Source organism: Botryllus schlosseri, chromosome 14 (genome assembly GCF_051294905.1).
Source record: "Botryllus schlosseri isolate E-star chromosome 14, Bs_hap1, whole genome shotgun sequence".
Lineage (NCBI taxonomy): Eukaryota > Metazoa > Chordata > Ascidiacea > Stolidobranchia > Styelidae > Botryllus > Botryllus schlosseri.
Window position 1 is genome coordinate 17,963,859 of NC_137249.1, and position 21,471 is coordinate 17,985,329.

General features: G+C 41.0%; 2 protein-coding genes and 1 long non-coding RNA gene across 5 annotated transcripts; all 3 read right to left on the minus strand.

Annotated features, from left to right (window-relative positions):
* Positions 1 to 1,959: 1,959 nt before the first annotated feature.
* LOC145455776 (elongation factor 1-gamma-like) lies at positions 1,960 to 8,578 on the minus strand. The gene is made up of 9 exons (XM_080333777.1): positions 8,309 to 8,578; positions 8,128 to 8,229; positions 6,994 to 7,089; positions 6,338 to 6,525; positions 5,066 to 5,181; positions 4,890 to 5,009; positions 3,253 to 3,405; positions 2,575 to 2,744; positions 1,960 to 2,233 (listed from the first exon to the last, which is right to left on the minus strand). The coding sequence occupies exons 1-9, from the start codon at positions 8,465 to 8,467 to the stop codon at positions 2,060 to 2,062; spliced, it is 1,278 nt and encodes a 425-aa protein (XP_080189903.1). The 5' UTR covers positions 8,468 to 8,578; the 3' UTR covers positions 1,960 to 2,059.
* A 2,372-nt stretch (positions 8,579 to 10,950) lies between these two features.
* LOC145455806 (uncharacterized) lies at positions 10,951 to 15,822 on the minus strand. Of its 3 annotated transcripts, XR_013920419.1 has the most exons (4): positions 15,473 to 15,822; positions 15,353 to 15,405; positions 13,777 to 13,881; positions 10,951 to 12,631 (listed from the first exon to the last, which is right to left on the minus strand). It is a non-coding gene; the product is annotated as an uncharacterized LOC145455806 (long non-coding RNA). The 3 variants fall into 3 exon arrangements; XR_013920421.1 differs by lacking the exon at positions 15,353 to 15,405 and having other exon boundaries at positions 10,955 to 12,631; XR_013920420.1 differs by lacking the exon at positions 10,951 to 12,631 and having other exon boundaries at positions 13,272 to 13,881.
* Positions 15,823 to 18,934: 3,112 nt separating this feature from the next.
* On the minus strand, positions 18,935 to 21,452 carry LOC145455767 (neurochondrin-like). Its single transcript, XM_080333763.1, has 2 exons — positions 19,747 to 21,452; positions 18,935 to 19,274 (listed from the first exon to the last, which is right to left on the minus strand). The coding sequence occupies exons 1-2, from the start codon at positions 21,450 to 21,452 to the stop codon at positions 19,073 to 19,075; spliced, it is 1,908 nt and encodes a 635-aa protein (XP_080189889.1). The 3' UTR covers positions 18,935 to 19,072.
* Between the last annotated feature and the right edge of the window lie 19 nt (positions 21,453 to 21,471).

The window sequence follows — 21,471 nt, forward strand, 5'->3', positions numbered from 1 at the left end:
CCCCAATTGGGGGGTTTGGGGTGCGGCAGTTACGGTCCTGAGGCCATATGTAACATTAGGGTTACCATATTTCGGAATCGGAAAAGGAGTTGGTCGAAACTCGACACACACGATTTTGCAATATTTACTGGAAATTTTGATGAGTTGGCTAAAAAAAGGTCATCACTTTCATTCGACTCCCGAATGACCCGCTCGGCCGTCTGTATTACCTATTTCAGGTCATTTATGCCGATGAACCTGTCCATTCTCCTAGCTGCCAAGGACGAATTGCCATGTTTAAATGTACATATATAGGCGCCTAAATGGCTAGCGCCGAGTGTTCCTATCCTGGCAATCTGAACCCCGCAAGACAAATGCCCTACCGCAGAGAAAGAAAAAAATCCAGTGGAGAAATACCTATACCAATGGTGCGATTTCAATATCTTTCGACTAGCATACAGGTCACGAAACGACATCATGTAATGAAGTCAAACGGGCCCGCCCGGATGTTTAATTTTTAGTTACTGGCTAGGGATGCTGTGAACGTGAGGTTCACGTTCGCGTTCTGTGTGTGAGCTTCAGAAATTTAGAGGTTCACGTTCACAAACGAACCTTGGTAGGTTCTGCACTGTGAACCTTTTTCATATATTACAATTTTCACTGCATTATCGAATATTTGGTTGAAATTTATTGCAATTCAAGTGCGGGCCACTCTGTGAATGGCGCTGAATGCGTAAAAAAATCAACACTAAACGAGCATGCACCTTGACAATCTGAGAAATATTACTTGCTTTGTTACAAAAGTCTGCATGAAATATCCAGCTTTTCGTATGTGAATATTTAGTGACTCTCTGCTGTAAGCTTGACCCGCAATCATACACAACATCAACAGCGAATATATACTACATGTAGGATTGTAGGCAGTCGGCGAATGAGGCTTATTCAACCAAGAAATTAATTTGATATCGTTGTCTGATGTAAATAATGTGGCAGGCGCGCGGGGTCAATCTTGACTTCATATGTTTATTGTACCATAAAAGCCACATCCGTGCGATTGAGGTGTTGGCTACTGCTGTATAACTTGTTAATGGGGTAATGTCGGTACCAAGTATAGAAATCCGTTTTACACTCTGCTCAATATCAACGTAGCAATATTCAGACGCCGAATACATTTTCCGGTCTGGCCTAGACCGTTAAGCCGTAAGCTATTATTCCGTTGCAAGTAGTCGTCGAAATTGTTGGCAAAGTGACGGAAGATATTGATTTCATGGGATTATCATATCATTCGATTGTACCAGTTTATACATTTGGAGACGTTTAAAACGTCAATATGCACTTCGGAATTGTGGCATTATGTGTCCCGAGTCGTCGCTAGACATCGTGTAGGCTACATTAATATAGGCTATCACTTCACTGAAATGTAGGGTTGGAATTAGCAATATGACGTCACGTGACGTCATGAGGTTCACATTCACACAGAACCTTTCAAAAAGGTTCACGTTCACACGAACCTGAACATTTCAGAGGTTCACACCATCCCTATACTGGCCCTATACATTTTCCAATACCTCAGTCAGCTCCACCGGTAAATCTAGATACGTGAGCAAAGAGGATAAAAATATTTATGGGGATATATATGCAATTCCCGGTATTATTAACCGATTCAATCATGTATCGGAGAACTTTTCGCGCGACACAAACCGACTCACTAACGGTGACAAATCTTACTCACGAAGTGCGCGACACCAACCGACTCACTAACAGTAAAAAATCCAACTCAAAGTAACGGCGAACGCGTATATTCAGATGGGTGTCTTGGTCACCCTGTGGGAGCCCAAGATCAACGTGTTTTTTTTGGAGGGGGTGGCCGATGAAGTTCTGTTCCAGCCCTGCCTACAACTCGATTACTACCCTGATTAAAGCCTCTGAATAATTTCAGCCCAATCCCTACACATCAAAAGCCAGTCAGGCCCGCGAATATCGCTTTCAAACTCGACCACGAGTTGATATATATTTGGCAAAGCCCCACACGTTACACAGGAACAGACACTACGGAACGTCCGTCACAGCAAGACACCCCTCATTTGAAGACCTTGGTGTCCTTGATCTCGTACTCGCCGTCGGTCTCGGGCCCGTTAAAGTAGAACTCCACCATTTTCTTTGCCTCGTCGCTGCCAGGGTCCAGTTTCCTCCAATCGAAGCTCTCGTAATCGACCTGCCAGCTCTCGTTACGGAGGAAAAGCAAGTCTTGTCCCTGATGAATGTACGTGAGGTCATATATCATATTAAACATGGCTATTCAATTTGTTTTGCCGTGGTGAGTCTAACATTTCAGATTTGAAAAACAACATTTACTATAGGAAATTTTATCAGTATCAAATATAGAATTACCCACCATAAATAAAATGTTTTCAATTTCAAATTTTCCATTTCCATTTGATAAATCCCACGTTTCTCTAACAGCTAGGCTTCTACACTCTAATCTACAGCGTCTTAGTCAACCGAACAATTTCATCACATAGTCAGTAAATTTGAAAATGAAGTTATTTTCGAACAGCCCAACCCTGGCAGTCAAGAATTAACGATCAGTCTCACCCGCCAGAACCAGAGACCGGTGAGCCGGTATTTTGGCTTCTTGTCCCTGCCGTAAATCTGTTGCCAGGCCATACAGTGCTTCCTCGTGCCTTCAATACGCTGGTGCATGCCCTCGACGAGATTGCCCGCCATGAATCCGAGGGCAAACTCTTCGGGAAACTTGTAGGTCGCTGAAACACAAGCTCAAAAATAAAACGGGAAAAGACTGAAGTGACATCGTTTGTGAAAAACAGCACATTCTTTCTGGTGCTTAGAAGTTATTAGCGACAAAGATTGACATGAGAGACCGACCAATATCAGATTGCTGAGCCGATACCGATAAAAGCGATAATTAGCTTCATCATCAAAAACTTGTGCGGGGCAAATCAACAAATTCCCTGGTCCGACTAAGATCCTTTATCTAAATTCTCAGGTACAAAACGGGTATAGTATAGGGTACAGGTTAAGGTGATCTATTGAATATTGCAACAAAAAACAAGACAATACAAACTCAGTTTTCGAATATTACATAATTGATCCATCTAAAACGAGCAGTGAGGAAAATGTTTCCATACTAGCTTAGTCAACCGAACTGGCATTCAAGAGACTTGCACGGAATTTATCAAGGTATTCTGTGAAATTGTGTACATCGAGTATGACAGTACAGCACCTGCCAGAAAAAAGATCAGTAACACTTACAAGTCCAGAGGGAATACTTTTCTTTATCAAAATGTTCCCAGAAATATTTGATTGATTGTAGATGGCCAGTACTTTTGTCGTTGGAATATTCTCTTTTGAAAGCGTCCATATCAAACGTGGTTTCCGGCAGTCCCGCCCATGGATCTTTCTTGGCTATCACAAAAAAAATACGACACGAATAATCAGACAATAAAACGAGCGACAATAACTAAAATCCGCGTACGCTGAACGGCCATAAGTGTCCAATACCTGTATCACCATGCATAGCCGCCGAACCTGCGTATGCAAGGTATGCCACGCATACCTAGGCATGTATCGGCCTAGGTTCACTTGTTTGAACAATCACATCAGCAGCAGGCCCGGTGCGCACTATACCATCGCTAGCCTGCACAATCGCATCTGCAACAGGCCTGGTATGAAAGATATCATCGCTGGCCAACTATCGCTTCTCGAGCCTAGCATACCTTGGCTCCTATCTCTATATGGCTTGGAGACAATGACGTCAGGTGTATGCTGATTAGCGGTCACCTTAACGCCAGACTGGATGACATCGAATGTCCGCAGACATGTGCGATTGTGCGTGCGCCGTGCATGCGTAATTGAATTCCGCTAATACTTAAACATAACCATCATAAGATGTTTGTCAAGGCTTGAGTTGTAAAAGACGAGACGGGTTTCAACAACCTGAAATCGGTGCCATTATAGAACAGATTCCATAACAACTCGGACATTTTGCCTTGCGGAAATCATCGCCGAAGTTACGCAAGACACGTTGATAAGCGGCGTATTTAATTGTTCGCTAGCGATCACGCTAATTGACAGGGCTTCCGGACTCCCTGACAAGCTTATACGCACAAGTTCGTTAACACGAGGAGATTGTATAATCGGCATTTATGCATGCACTTAACCCTCATGAATCGATGCTATATAAACCCTAATTATCAATTCCGTCACATTATGACGTCATTCCTTTGTGACATCATCGAACACGCATATCTAAGGAAAATTAGTGTTCGGCGCCTATGTCACTCACCATGACATCGAGCATACATGTTCCTGAACTGGTAGCGATACTGGTACAATATTTTGCGAGCAAATACAAACCGATGGCATTCCTCAAAAAAAATGAGTGTGTCAGCATCACGAGAAAAAATACCATGTTAGACATGACACGGCCGATAAAAATGAAGATTTTACAGAAAACTTCATTTTCGTAAATCTAAAATATGGATCTCAAAATTTGAAAAAATGGACATAAGCCTCTTCGATTTGGGTAGTGAATAAGCCATCAAATGCACAAGACACGGGCTGCAACCCACCATTTTCACAAGTTACAGAATACCGGCATCTCGAGGCCAGTTGAGAAATGTGACAATGAGGATCGAACATCAAACAAGATTAACCAAAACCATGGTAAAAAAATGAAAATATGAAACAGCATGCGTTTTGCTACGTCTACATCAAAATCGAAAAATATATTTTTTACAACTCATCATCACATTCATCACAAAACCACTAACTCTATAACGGGTTGGTTGTGCTATGCTGTCATAGTACAGCCTACGCGCAGTAGCAGTAGTATGCAATTGCAGACAGGGGACACAAGATATGTAAAGGAATCTCATAGAGGTCCTTACGCTTTGTCTGAGCGGGCTGCTCTTCCGCTTTCGGCTCGCTTTTAGGTTTGGGTTTACTGTCTCCGGCCCCCGTTTGTTGACCTTTGCCTTTCTTATCCTCGCCTCCTTTCTTACCGCCCGCTACAATGGGAGAAGTCGATAAAGGGAGTGAAAAAAATCGAGTGTAGCGAAAATACCTTTTCCGTGGATCTCGTCAAATTTTTTCTTGTCGAATTGCGCCATCTTGCTGCAGAGTTTCACCTCGCCGAGAACAGATTTGAATTCCGGCTGATTGACTAACGTGACAAACCATCTGCAAAAAACGATATACAGGGAATTACAAAACCATTTTAGAACACAATACAGGACATGATATACCGTCGATGACACAGTCGTCAGCAAGGTTTGGACCAACGCGAGTTACAAGCAGCTAACAAAGTACAGACTACTCCCATTCCTTTTTTTGATAACTGCTAAACTGTTAAAATTGTCAGAAACGAAAAGAACAGGCAAGTTAGCCCCTGTATCGTAGTAACTCGAATATTATTTTTTAGATGGCTTCACATAACTCATAATTGAGTCATTAGTCATTTTCTCAGGGTTGTAATGACTCGAGACTAGGACGTTCAAGACTGGCCTTACATTATAATAGTTAAGTTCCACATTCTTGGTATTTCGTCAATCAGTGCTGGTACTTGAAAAATAGGTGACAAAAATTACTATATTATAAATGCGAGCTATTCCATACCACCCGAACATAGTTGAAAAAAGCGGGTTGAACACGACTTGAACTCGACACTGAACAGTGAACACAATGACTTGGACTTGACTCTGTGATAAATAGAAAATTAATCCACTTGACTCGAGCTAAAGCTATAAAAAGTGAGATTGAATAGCGACTTGGAACCTCGTGACTTGGTTACAACCCAGCTTTTTTTTATTTGACCTGCAATTTCTCAAATAGTCACCTCTTACCGCTAAAAACGTACAGCGCTCTGCGTCGTATACTTTTTGAAACTACTTACTCCATTTTAGTTTGTTTGGATAGGTATCGGACATTTATACTTCCACTTCACAACAGACTCTTGGATGTACAGAGTTTCAATATACAATTGAAAATGCATTCGTATTGAAACACGGCCAAATATTTATGGCCGACACTTGTCAAGGGTAACCGTCAGGAACTAGTAATCCTTTTCTGATCTATACTTGTTGGCAACCATTGGCCCCGACGAGTATCGGCTAAAAACATTTGTGTTAATCTCAAAGAATATATTATTCAACTATAAACCGAGCTTCTACTTCTCATCGAGTAGAAATTTACAGTACCGACTTTTTCTATTCACGTACCAGCACAGACTACTATATCACCTCTGATTGTAAACATCCAATTTGCCGAACACAAGATGACACAGATGCCTTCCTTCTGTTATTCAAATGAGGAAGGCGTCTAACAGATTTCGCCCCACCTGTTGACATTTCCGTAGGCGTCACGGAACGCCGGCTCCATAACGTGCTCGTAAAGCATGCAAAATGTGCAAGCAAGGGTGATATCGGCCTGGGTCACGCGTTCGCCGACAAGGAACGTCCTCGTAGACAAGTAAGTGTTTAACGTCGTGAGGGCAGCTTTCAAGTCAGATTTTGCCTTTTCAGTATTCTGCCGAAATGTGATCGAAAACAATTTACAAAGATGTCCGTAGTTAAATCTATGGCCGGTGCAGGCAACACGGTGAAGAGCCAATTTAACACTCAACATCGCCCAAGTCATTCAATAGACCCCAGTCTTGCACAATGCACATGTTATCTGTATTGAATTATAGACCAGACATGGGGCGATTACTGTATCAATGTAGCCAAGGCAATCCTAAAACGTTTAATATTCGTTCTTTTCCAAAGCAATCGATTTTTAATGCAAAATAGTATATTTTGGTTACTTGAAATTTCTCTCAAATGTAACTGATAATAATTACTCAAGGGCCTAGATAACAAGATTGAATCGGAGCAAATTTTTACAACATGCTCTTGGACCAAAAATCTACTAACTGAATATCATGGACAGCTCACTGTGATAGCCACCTAAAATCGGCACAGGTTGGAACATAAAATGAAGTATTCCTTGCCGTACCTGTTTGTTAAACTGCATGATGCCCATTGTAGGATAGACCCATGTGCAGGCGGCAGGCTGAACGACATTGTCGGCGAACGATATCCATTGCAATACCTGGAATATTCAGAACAAAGATGGGCAGCATTAGAGGCATTACAGTTCACTTGATATCATATTAGACACAGTATTAATGGCACTATCATTGTCATTAATTTTCCAATCCAGTAATGAGTAAACAAGTGTTAACAATAGCAAAATGGATGTAACGGGTTACATGTTGTTATGTACACAACTTCAATCTCTTATTTGGAACAGAGGTAGTCAGATTCACTGCTAGTAACCTATATCAATCGCAAAAGTTATCCCTGCTGATTGTAGATCATATAGTATTTTTAGTATAATTGATACTTTGGGGATAGCAACCGTCAATTTACATTCAAGGTGGCTATTTAGCATGGCGTAGTACTTTAACTTTTTCAGAGATTCTACTAATATACTATAATTACTCACCACTTGAGTTTTTAGGTAGAACTTTTTACTTTTGAAAAGTAGGACTTATAGCTACGAGAAGTTCCATCTCTTATGAATGGAACTGTCGTGAAAAACTCATTAAATAGCGTGTGTTTGACGTAAACTGGATATCATCATCTATTTAACGTGCAAAAGGTTATTTTACGATAGTCACCAAGATATATCTCAATTTCAAAGGCATGCAAGCTTCCTGGAAACAAAATCTAATTTTTCAAAGCATTCTTTGTCCAGATTACCATTCAAACCTTCACGGAGTAGTTTGATTTTCCATTCTGATATATATTTTGTAAATTGCTACTTCTATTTGAGCAATATAGTAGAAATTCACAGCTACACTCCTACTTCAATTTCTATACTTAAGTAGCAACCGTGACAACTCCATAGACACCTCTTCTCTAAACTCTTCACCATATCATTATTTTTTCCATGATATAAGAAACTATACACAATAACAATTAACAGGTATGTTCAAACAACTCCCAAGGCGATTTGTTGGGTTTATTACAACCCATTCTAGGCTATACTGGCTGGATAAAAAATAAATTGTCGTAATCAGCAAGATATTGGCTTTCCATTAAAATAGGAACAATCACTTTTCAAGTGAAGTAGGAGTATCATTACCTCAGCTTCTTTATCAGCTCCTCGCGTTTGAGCATTGCCTACATAATACGCAATAGCATTTGTTTCAAATAGTCTGATATCTCCTGATTCATATGCTGGTACCTGAAAGCATCGAAACATTATTGTCGTATTTTGATATACATGTTGACTTCTATTTATTCAATACGATCGTCTAAAATACCTTTCCAAAGGGAAATTTCTTCAAGAACGCTTCGGACTTGTCCGTTTCTCCAACCACGAAAGCTGGATCTACAGTTACCTTATGGCCGCTGTATTCGGCAGCGACGAGGATCTTATTCGATCGAAAGCTATTAGGAAATGTATATAATGTTCCTGACATCTCGCAGAACGTTTACTGTAGGTGTAGTTCAACTAAATACTGTCTGCAACGTCCAACCAAAGTGCACGTGGGTCACGCTCGCCAGATCACCCGAGAAAAGGATCGCTACGATTATCGGCTTCAGGAATCGGAGTTTGCAACGTCAGCAACCGAATAGTGCCGGATAGATACGTATAAGCCATAAGGTATACATAATCTGTGGTTCTCCTCCGTCGCCTTTCGAAAAAAAGTGTAAAGGTTATAGTTAACTGCAGTTGGATTATAGCCATTATAAAGGCTATGGTTGGATCTTTCGTATTGCCATGAATAGGAACATAATTCTAGAGATTACAAATTCGCGGAGGCAAGTTGGACGGGCGGCAGCGGCTGTTTGTCGCACAGGTCAACTGGAGCAGAGGTTCTCGAACTTTTTAGACACGCCCCCCTTTATGATAGTGAAAACATAGTGTCCTATATGGTGTCGACACAAGCAAATCTCACGGCTCAGTGAAATTGTATCACGTCACAATTTCCATTTGGCTACAGGCAATTTGACGGTCATTTTTGACCAGCTTGCCGAGCATTAAATTTGGTAAAACGGGTATCAATCGAAAGCTGACTCTGCACTGATGACGAAAATATAAATTTTATTCCGCTTGCGGCCCTGGAACCCCCACAGTCAGCCTCGAATTTTTCATTGTTATGGAGGTTGGCATTGGGACGCAACAATGCTTTTTGGACCTTTTTCTCTTGAGCGACACTCTCGTTTCGCCAGACAGCATTGTTGCGTCATGAGCTTCTCTCTCGTTTCGCCAGACAGCATTGTTGCGTCCCAATGCTAATCTCCATAACAATGAAAAATTTGAGGCTGATTGTGGGAGTTCCAGGGCCACGAGCGGAATAAAGTTTATATTTTCGTAATCAGTGCAGAGTCAGCTTTCGATTGATACCCGTTTTACCAAATTTAATGCTCGGCAAGCCGGTCAAAAGTGACCGTCAAATTGCCTGTAGCCAAATGGAAATTGTGACGTGATACAATTTCACTGAGCCGTGAGATTTGCTTGTGTCGACGCCATATAGGACACTATGGTGAAAAGACTGAAAACCATGGAAAACTGAATGGGATGGAATGGTGACTGCGTGGCCTGTCAATCAGATACGGTTGAATGACAAGTCATCGAGCAAATTAGCGCAGGCGCGAAATCGTGTTTTGCTCACTATGGCGAGAGCCGTGAGACCGCCGAGACTTCGGCATCCACAAAGTTTCGTTTGTTAGCTGTGATCGGATGTAGCATTTGACCTACTATGTATATAAATATATATGTTTTGCAGAACTATATTGGTACTTATTTACAGCTATCGGATATTGGAAATTCCTGCGAAGAATTGTGCCGTCCCTGGTTGTAATACTATAAGCCGAAACAAATAGTAATTCAGCACTCTTTGTCATTTACAGGGTGGATCTCGCAAAGGACGAACAGGAAACGCAGCACCGATCGCAACTACGTTGTTTTATATTGTCCATGCGTGATTCTACGGATAAAAGAGATAATATATTCAGTCAGCTTGATAGAGAATCGTGAGTTACGGAATTCCTTTTCTGTTGTGACACATTATGATCTGTAAATGGTATGGGAGGTGTTCCGCCAGGCTAGTGCATGCCGGTATGATATCAAAGCTGGGTATTTATATGTATTAAGCGCAAACCAGTGACCGATACGTTGTTACTGGCATCATGCAATTATTATTTTATGGACCATTTATGGTGTTTCTAAGAGCCACAATATGTGATCTACATTTCCGGCCAGAAGATATCATAGCGGCAGGTGCCATTCAGTTTTCCATGCTGAAAACATAGTGTCCGATATGGTGTCGACACAATCAAATCTCACGGCTCAGTGAAATTGTATCACGTCACAATTTCCATTTGGCTACAGGCAATTTGACGGTCATTTTTGACCGGCTTGCCGAGCATTAAATTTGGTAAAACGAGTATCAATCGAAAGTTGACTCTGCACTGATTACGAAAATATAAATTTTATTCCGCTCGTCGCACTAGAACTCCCACAATCAGCCTCGAATTTTTCATTGTTACGGAGATTGGCATTGGGACGCAACAATGCTGTCTGGCGAAACGAGAGAATAGCTCATGACGCAACAATGCTGTCTGGCGAAACGAGAGAGTAGCTTAAGAGAAAAAGGTCCAAAAAGCATTGTTGCGTCCCAATGCCAACCTCCATAACAATGAATAATTCGAATAATTCGAATAATTCGTGGGGGTTCCTGGGCCGCAAGCGGAGTAAAATTTATATTTTCGTAATCAGTGCAGAGTCAGCTTTCTATTGATACCCGTTTTACCAAATTTAATGCTCGGCAAGCCGGTCAAAAATGACCGTCAAATTGCCTGTAACCAAATCGAAATTGTGACGTGATACAATTTCACTGAGCCGTGAGATTTGCTTGTGTCGACACCATATAGTACACTATGGTGAAAAATTTCGCGCACCCCTTATCGTCATATCACAAAATGCAACCAAATGCATTGCTTTATCAAGTATGGCGGACCCCAATTGTGGAACAGCATCTCGGCGGCTATCCGACAGTCGTCGAGCATGTCCGCATTCAAGACGAAATACAAGCAATTTATTCTAAAGGAATACTAGCCAGCCTTCAAGATTACCGGACAACGACCTAAAATCGAACTCGCCTTCCGTCACATGCCGCCTCATCTTGACGCTTTTGCTTCTTATATTCTATGCATTACTTTTCATTCAGTGTGCATGCCTCTTCTTCACTTCACCTAGGCTAGGGTTGCCATACGTCCGGAATTTCCCGGACATGTCCGTAATTTCACTGAAAAGTCTGCGTCCGGGAGGAATTTCTAAAATATGCCTAAATGTCCGGAATTTTGAAGGCTTGAAGCAGGCTCAAAAGTTTTTCATAAATCAACATAAACAATACAATTTTCAAGCTGATTTATGCTATTCAAAATCCTCCTTCGCGCCGCGCACGAGTTAATACAAAGTATAATGATATTAGTATATGGGCACCATGCACCACCCTCACCGAAACCTGCTATCAAAATAAATATAAATAACCATCATTTACTGAAATAAGTTTGATTGTAATTGCAATCATAAGCTAACGGGGTATTCCTAGAGTTGGTTAAGGCCGATTGGATGCTTCAGTCACAGTCAGTGGTTCCAGATCTTGGGGTCGTTTGCCTTTATCTGGGGATCGCGATGATGTTGGACGTAATCAGCTTCCTAGGCCGCGAGTAAGTTTGGGCAAGCTGAATTTTTTTTTAGTAATCAGCTTATCAAGTTTTGCGCTTTATTGCCACGGAACATTTTCAGGTTGGAAATGAGGCCGCGACCATAAATAGTTGGAAAACACCGGCGAAACCTGCTGGTGCATTTTATAGTAGCCTAATACATGGAATAATCAATATTATTGACAGAATTCACACATAAAATTTAATAACCAATTGCATATACTAAGTGCCCAACAAGTTTCATCGACTACCCTATGGTGGGCCCTAGATCAGTACTTTTTGGGCGGATGGGACAGAAAAATGTTGTTTAGGACGTGATTAAACACACAACCAGATATAGCCACACTGACCAAACAGTATAGCAGCAGGGCTGTCAAACACAATCCCGACAGGCCAGACACAGCCCACCAGACGATTTCATCCGGCCCGTGAAGAAATCTATTGTAGACCCTAGCAAGTAGCAATCAACAGAGATCACATTACATATGGCACAATTCATGACCTATGTTACACTCCATTCTTGAGTATTATACAGTCGGTGGGCAATGCGTGGCTAGTGTGACGTCATATTGACGGATAATGTGCTACACCTCATTTTAAAATCCGCTAGTGGGCGCTAAACAGTGCCCGGAATTTGCTTCAAAAAATATGGTAACCCTAACCTAGGCCACCAAGGTGGGTGTCTGATCTTAAAGATCTTAACTCGATGAAATTAGGGAGCAACTTTGGAATTGCCGCGGTCTCGATACAAAAAATGGTGTCTGTATATCTGAGCTCGAAATCGTCACGGCATCTATCGCAGTCGAGTCTTCTTACGCTATACAATGTTCTCAGCATAGAAATTGTCCAAATGTCCATTGTTCCATTCAATCGTACGCAGAAGGAAAATGCACTCGTACCTTTTCTGCAGCCTAGATCGATTAAAATATATGGTTAGCCAGAAACGAGGGCATAAGGACGCCCAGTTTCTTCTTATTACTGTCATCGACGCCGCCGGTACCATACAGAGGTGACGCCAAAAAAGCTTAAATTTGAGGGCCAATTCGTAAATTCAAACAGCATGTTGACGACCGCCAACACATGTTAATTGAGTTAGGCTACGTGTAAACGACCGCATAATTATACTTCTACGCCCACGGAATTAAAAGTAGGCCTACCCCTGGTTCAAAGGAACGAATTAATGTTTATTGTGTCCTAATATAACGATAATAATTGCGAGCCTGTGTCCGACGCAGAATTGCATTTGTACCACGTTACGTTCCAGGGCATTTCAGCCGAATAAAGTAATTGTCTGGATTATTCGGTGTTCGAATTAAGCGAAAGAATTGCTAATTTGGAATAGCGTGCGTTTCATGATAGAATTTTCTCTTTTAGTTTAGTCTGTTACGTTTGGGCGATTCCAATATATTTCGACTATGTAGCGATTATAGAGCGACAATCTTGGCGTGAGGTCGTATATAACAATATACCCATACGCGACTAACGAATTAGTAACAATTTCATTTAAAACAAAAATCAATTTAAAACAAACATGGTTAAAACAAAAGGCCCTTGTTTGAAGCATGTTTTTTATTGATGTGTTTTTTAATAAAATGACGTCACGAGTATTCAATTGAGACGTCATAGTGGATTGACATTGACAATAGAAAATATAGAGTAAATAAGCTCCTTTGACAAAATAGGCTTCCATCCCTGTCATATATAACGACCAAAAATATCTTTAACCAGGATTACATCGTCATGCAGCATTTCTGCGGCCGACATTTCGCGGGTTCCAACCATATCCCATATCGTATACGTCGACTATATTGGGTGGTAGGCTCATAAAACATGCTTTTGGGAAAATATTTATACAATTATGGCATAAATACACAACTGAAAAAACACATTCTATTTTTAAATGCCTTGGTTTAAAACACTGTTTAAAAATTATTTCCAACAGAGTGTTTTACATGATCATTTGTTTTGAATGCAACCGTAATAACAATGACAACGCTCGAAGATATATAATTAATATAACTACGCGTCCTAAATGTTCGAAGACATAGGCATATACCTCCGTCAGCTCTTCCGATAGCATAAAGTACTCCGAATCATAGCTAGGGCCCCAAAGGGGCCTGGCTGCCCATCCAATAAGTCGCTGCTGAAGAGATTCGGCGTCCTAAAAATAGAAGATATGCGGAAACTAGAAATCGCCAAGTTTATGTATCAGTTTCACTGCGGTCGTTGCCCCGAATTCTTCAATGACTTTTTTACCTCTGAATCAAAAGCGCACAGCAGGTACAACACACGCGCGTGCACGTCGTCCAAATATCATATGATCGACCGAAAAGATCATCGCTCTATCAAATATGCCGGACCTGATGTGTGGAACAGTATCCCGCCGGCCATCCGGAAGGCGACGAGCATGTCCATGTCCACATTCAAGTCGAAATACAAGCAATTACTACTAAATAAATACAGTCCATCCTCAAGATTACCGGACCACGACTGACCTATCGATCTCGCTTCCCATGACATGCCGCCCTATTTCTTGTCGCTTCCTTTTCTATACTATCTTCTTTACTTTCATTCAGTGTGCATGCCTCCTCTTTACATCGCCTAGGCCAAGGTGGGTGTCCAGCAATTCCATAGACAACTCCTAGTCGCTTCGACATCTTCCTTTCTTTTCATTGTATCGCATTTTTTGTGGGGTATTGAACTGATAAAATTGCTAATAAACCAATGATGATGAAAATAAATGTCATCACTGGGGCTGAGAGACGAGAGAGGAATAAAAATTAATATCGAAGTATGCAATCACCAACATTATTGACCAAATTCATTCATGGATCAGATCGTCATCTCCAATCAAATTTATGATTATTTTGACGGGTGTTTGTCTGATTGTCTGGATTCGAGCTGATCTAATGGCGGTGGCTCGACGGCGAGTACGCTAGTTAGTCGCTTTGTAAAGATACAATTGAAATTTATACAGAGGCCACTACCGCTACAGCCCATTGGCTACTTCTACTACCATAGAGTTAGTGCATTCACTAATCACAGAGATTCGTCGATTCATCACGTCAATTCATCCGTGGACAGGGTTGTAATGGCATGGCAATTTTTCGTTGACTCGATGACTCGAGGCAATTTGTGAATTGACTCAACTTGTACTCGAGTCATTACTCCGAGTCATGTATCATATCTATCTCGCCTATCGTCACATGCCACCTCATTTTGTCGCTTGTCCTATTATATTAACTTATTTTAATTTTCATTCAGTGTGCAATGTGCATATACCTCCTCCTACATCGCCTAGGGTCCTAGGCCACGGTTTGTGTCTGATCTGAAAGACTACTCCAAGTCGTTTCGATACCTTCAAGGATATCTATCTAGTTTCTAGATGTCCATGGATATCTTCCTATCTTTTCATTGTATCGCAGTCTTGTAGTGTTTTGAAATGATGAAATTATAATTTTAAACTGAACTTAACCAGAGAAATTGTCGATCCGTCCCCCACACTGTGGAATGTGAATCTCGAAATTGGCGCGTTACGGACTTCGGGGCCCACAACTTGAGCTCACGAAAAGTTACCTCTCACTAGACGCAAACAAATGATTGCAATCTCAAACACCTTGTCCTCTCATCACCTGGTGACCTGTAGTGTACCCCAAGGCTCAGTACTTGGAACGGTCCTCTTCACCTTATATGTCAACGACATTTTTTATACCTCCTCATTGATCACCAGTCTGTTCGCTGACGATACTCACCTTCTTTCCTCCACATCTTCGACGGCAGAGCTGGATGCCCTGACTAGTGACCAAATGCCCAAAGAGCATGAGTGGACGGCCCAAAATAACCTTTGCATTAAGGCCTCGAAGTCCCAATTGCTGACAGTAAATTCGAAAAATAACCTAACCGATAACATCGCTGGTCAGCCCGTTTCCAACACGGAAAATGCCAAATATCGCGGGGTTTTACTGGACTCGGACATGTCCCGGAAGAGTCATATTCAGTCCCTATCACCGAAGTGCGGCCTGTTCTACAGCCTTAGCCACTTCGTGCCAGCCTGGGTTCTTCTGATACTCTTTAAATCCTTAATCCAGTCGAAGTTACAATATGGCATCTTCTGTTGGGGGGCTTCCAGTAAAACTGTCAATCCTCAAGATTACTGGACCACGACTGACCTATCGATCTCGCTTCCCATGACATGCCGCCCTATTTCTTGTCGCTTCCTTTTTCTATACTATCTTCTTTTCTTTCATTCAGTGTGCATGCCTCCTAGCTGTTACATCGCCAGGCCAAGTTGGGTGTCTGATTCTATAGACTACTTCAAGTCGCTTCGACACCTTCCTATCTTTTCATTGTATCGCATTTTTGTGGTGTATTGAACTGATAAAATTGCAAATAAAACCAATGATGATGATATTACTCCGCGTATATTCCATGACAAACTTGCACGTAATAAACCAATGATAATAATGTGAATAAAAATATAGTGACATGCGTCATTAGAACGTACTCGCTACAGCGACCTGCAGCTATCGAATGTTTACAGTCGGGACTGCCACTCTTCATTCTGCATTATCTGCATTTTAGCTATTGACTCTGTCCGTTAGCGGTGGTCTTAGTATATTGGAATTGTGTATGTCATGTGAACGTGACACATGAATCAAGGGAAAATTTCCATAAACAATTATTACTGATGCTAATTGTTGACACTACTGCTAAAGTATTGATGTTCTCATGTTCGAGGCCTACTGGTTGTTTTCATGAAACTGAGACAGCTTAACTTACTTCAAGTTCAAGTTGTTGTGGCAAGATTCTTTATATTGCATATGAACAATGTACATACTGGCATCGTCTTTCCTTCATAATGGAAACTTTTTGATAGATTTGTAAATGCTGGATATATATAAAATGCAATTCTTACTCTGGGAAGACGTCAATTGATTTCAATTAGCAATGGACACAGAACCTCTTACCACAGAGGCAAATAACGAACGGGAGAACAAAGACACTCTGATGAATCACCGAGTTATCAAAACGCTTAGCATGATCATTGTCATCATCGGTGTTGTGAGCGTACTGGTCGGAATAAGTAGTTTGACTTTCTCACTAGTTGTGAAATGTGAATTCCTATACTACGATGCATCGTCTTCAAAACTATCTAACACTACTCGTATGTGTTCTTACTCCCGGACGTTTACCGCTTCTGGTATATGGTGTGGACTTATGTACATTACTACCGGCATTATCGGGATATTTGCATCAAAGAGAAGAACTGTATGCTTCATTGTGACTCTGATGGTGATGACCGTTGTTTCGAATTGGGTTTCGCTTTGTGGAATGGTGCTGAGCATTGGAAGCCATTTTGACCATGGTTACCAGCAGCTGAATAGCTTCCCTCTGACGCTGCATATTTTGAACAGTTTCATAACGCTGACTTCCCTCGCAGCATTTATCATCCAGTGGATTGAATTTGGTTACACATCCCGTGCCGTATGTTGCAATGGTAAAGAGGGTTACCCAAAGATAAGAGAAAATACACGCACATACGCAACCCTAGCTTCTCAACCTAATTCGTTTTACCATCCACTGACCACGCCTATGGCAGACACAACCCCATTGTCCGCTCCGCCGCCAAATACAAATTACCAAGCACCACCCGCTGGACCAATTAATATCCCGGACCACAATCCAGAAGCCATCTACTTGGTCAAAGACGGACAAGTAATAGGTGTGCTGCCGCAAAATTTGTTGACCACACAAACGCAAGTGCCTGGAAGTTCTCTCGGTTGAGCAGTCTTTGTTGTCAAATCCGCATAGAATCCCTGTGAAATTCCTCATTCTTCAGACTCCATATCTTCATAATTAGGGCTGGGCAAAATCGAGTACCTGAGTGATTCGATTCCGAATCACGTAATATGCTTCGAGTCGAGTCGAGTAATCGAGTATCACTCGTTATGACGTCATAACATAATGTAATGCGTCAAAGTTTAAATATGCACCGGTTATGCCACCACTAAGAATATAATGCCTGTTATCCATCTCATAAAATATGATTTGGTATTTTTCGAACATACCATATGCTACGATACCGCCAATCAAGGTTTCTAGGCTTCAACAGTATCGAAACTATAGCTGTCATTGATAAATTAACTTTCAGGGGTGAGAAGCATGTAATTTCAGTACTCGAAAAAATCGCCTTTTGCTACTCGACTCGAATCATTAAAATTAATACTCGATTCAGATTCGAGTACTCGAATCATTGTGCCCAGCCCTATTCATAATCCAGATCCAGTATGGTATCTGCCACAGCGAAAGTTAGTGACGCTTTCTTCACAGATGGAACTTACCTGACAGTTGATGACTCAGAGAACAATGATACCGTAATCGCTGGATGTCCAGCAGTTTCATATGTGGAATATTTGGTACTATTGTTTGATCAAGATTTGTGAAAACCATGTAGTATTGCTGTGTTCAACATGGAGTTGTGACATGTTTGCATCATAGACTGTATTTGAAAAGCAAAATTACTTCTCCTGTTTAGTTCGTGTCTTAAGAGAATTCTGTCTTTCTACATCATATTAGATCATATTCTTCATGATTAATATAATTGTATAAATGGTTTGCTTGAAAAAAACTTGACAATCACCGTATATTTTCTTATTCTTTTTGTCATCGCATGCAATTACTGTATATATCCGTATTGTTTTCGTCATCGCGTGCAGTGATCTCATCACCTGTTGGACTCCCGTGGCCAACCATAAGGTGTGGTCCTGGATTGGTGGTATTAGGTATCGCTGCCAATCTTTGTCGTGTCCATATGGTGATCTTGATTTGCATAGTTCCTTGCCTCTCTGTCTGCCCATACCACATGTATATTATGTATGTAATTATATTATGTAATTTTTTGGCATCTTTTTTACAACAATGCTTAGCAGGATACTCGTCACAATTATTTATTTCTCAAAACTTTAACTAACAATTGGTCCAAAACAGGAAGTAGCCTATCATTGAAATATTTGGGCAATATGTGCTATTGCGACGATTTTTATCCCATGTGATTTGTACCTAAATGTCACTAGGAAGTCTGAGCACATTATCATAATATGACTTCAATGACTAATAAAGCTTGTAGCAAAGTTCAATTTAGAATTGTATGTGTTGCATATTCAAATCGACATCTCCATAGTCATTGCTGATTCATGCATTGTTTCAGATCAATACAGCATACGAATTGTGCGTTTATTTGAATGCAGAAAATAAGATAGAAGGCATGACAACATTAGCTGGAATTGGAAGAAACTGATCACTAGTCATTACGGAAGACACATAACTACCGTACTCGAGGCAAATTCTTGAGTTTACTCCATTCGAGCCAGCTCCACAAGGTCCTCCAAACCGTCAAAATGATCAGATGCTTTTGCTGCACACAAAATGTGATGATCAGTTCCCGGCAACCTGCTCTCAAGTGCCCTCTTCTGTTTTTTCTTGTTAACATATTCCAATATTTCATGAAGAGCTAATCGCCACAATGGTGATATTTCCAACCAGGCATGCCGGTACCTGAAAGAATAATGGTGGCCGTAAATCACGTCTGACAAACACTTTTCTAATGTACAGAAAATATTGTGCCCACAGTACCATAATTTACTGATAGATTCATCGGTATCGATTAGTTGAATGGTGACACCCACAAGCCACATTTTAAGATGGTGAGTGACGTGGGTGTCTGTATCATCACAAATATGGCCCCTCCGTCTACGCCAATATCAATCACAAGTCAGGTTATACGGGGAATCACAATGAACGCCTTGAAGCCGACTGTAACTCCAAGTACATTAAACTCAAACCTAATGTCACATGAAAAGGCACATAGGCTAACAAACTATTTACAGTAAGTGTACAGCAACTTTGAGTCGGAATTTCACGAAGAAAATATCGGAGTTTGAGTAATTAGGGATGGTATATTGAAGATATCTGAAGGTTAAAGGTCCCACATTCCTTGCTATCAGTTGTGATTAGGCCTACTACTCACCGTTCATTCAGCTCCACTTTATGATTAGTCTCTGAAACTTGAAACGCTTCGAAAACAAAATCTTTGCATTCACGAACCACTTCATTGGCGGAATTCCCTGAAATTGGCAGACGGTTCAGCCACCGTGCAAACAAAGTGAACAGGTAGGCTCTGGTATTCAAACTGACAGTCTGTGAATGCAGCTTTTCCATTATATCATCAATGAAATCGCAACATTCTGCGTCACTTTTGCTTGTTTGGAAGTCTGACGTTATCATGCCGACCATGCATTGTAAAACAAGATGTAGCACCAATGCGTCGTCACTTCCAGAAACGTATGAGTTGCTGGACTTGACGAATTCCGTCAATATATTGCACAGAATTGAAAAAATCTCATCATTCGAAGAGTCCATCGAGCCGGAAGACAACATTATAGCAGGAATAATGAATTTGATTAAATGAAATCTCTTGCTGTCCCTGATAAACAACAGTAAAATTGGCAGTAACTTTTGTCCTTCAAGCCCCTGTGAAGATGATACATTATATTCAATATTCATCCATGCTCCAAACATCCTTATGCTGGATTCATGCAATTCTGCACCTTGCTCAATGTCAAAGTCTTCTTCCACTGTCTTGCTTAGATATTCAATCAGAGAAGTTGCCATATCTGACAATGTGGGTTGAGCGAGGCGTATTTGCTCAAAATTTAATGCGTCCCTTGTACCTTCTTGCTCATTTTGTTCGAACTCCGCAATTGCTTGACAAAACAGTTCAGTCACTTTGAAGCACGACGCTATTAATAGCATACTCTCACAATCGACAGACCCCTGATGTTTATGCTCACGAATATCTCGGAATACAAGTCCAATTTCGATACAAGCAAGTCTAGTTAAAACAACTATCAAGTTCTTTTCATTGGAAATATCAACAAACAATGGTAATCCAATTAACGAAACCACTTCGGAAGCAAGTTTTATCGCGTCTTGTCTGTGTTTTTGTGATACTTTACTGCATAATATGTCACCGAGTCCAACAATAGCATTGTTAAGCCAATCATCACAATTAGGCAGTAGCTCTCCGTTTAGGTTGCGTATTGCACGAAACAAAATTTTACAAATGTCAAACTTTAATGGCCCTTTTTCATCCCTGAAATCCTTGGACATCTTGCCAATCCATTTACTGTACTGGGAATCTCTAGCAAGTTCTGGATGACTTTCAATCAAAACTGTTAGGACTGGAAATACTTTATCCATCCAACAGTAAGGACATGATATCAAAGCTTGGAAGACGTCTTCATAAGGTAAATCTGTTCTTCTCTCCAGTAAAATAACCAAAGTGGCAAGGCAATCTGTAATAATTTCGTTGGAATCGGTACAGTTGGAGAATTCCCTCATTGTTTTTAAAAGCAGAACTATTGTCTTTTCTGATTTCGAATCAAAACCGTCAGGCCCGGTCAAATAAAATAACTTGATAACGGAAATTGCGATGGATCCATAAGCTTGCTTCACCCCTTGGTCTTCATTCAATTTGCAGGCTGTTGCCAGAAGCCTGTGGGGAAACTGTAACCCAATACAGTGCAGGAGTCGATGTAGCTTTTCCAACGGTAAATTTTCCGGCTTGACAGTCTCTGTTACGATTAGCATCGCAGCAAACTTTTCATTGTCTGTTTTTGCACGCTTCATCATGCCCAGAATCGCATTCAACTTTTCATCGCTAATTCCTGACATCTTATTTTGTAATCAAGGA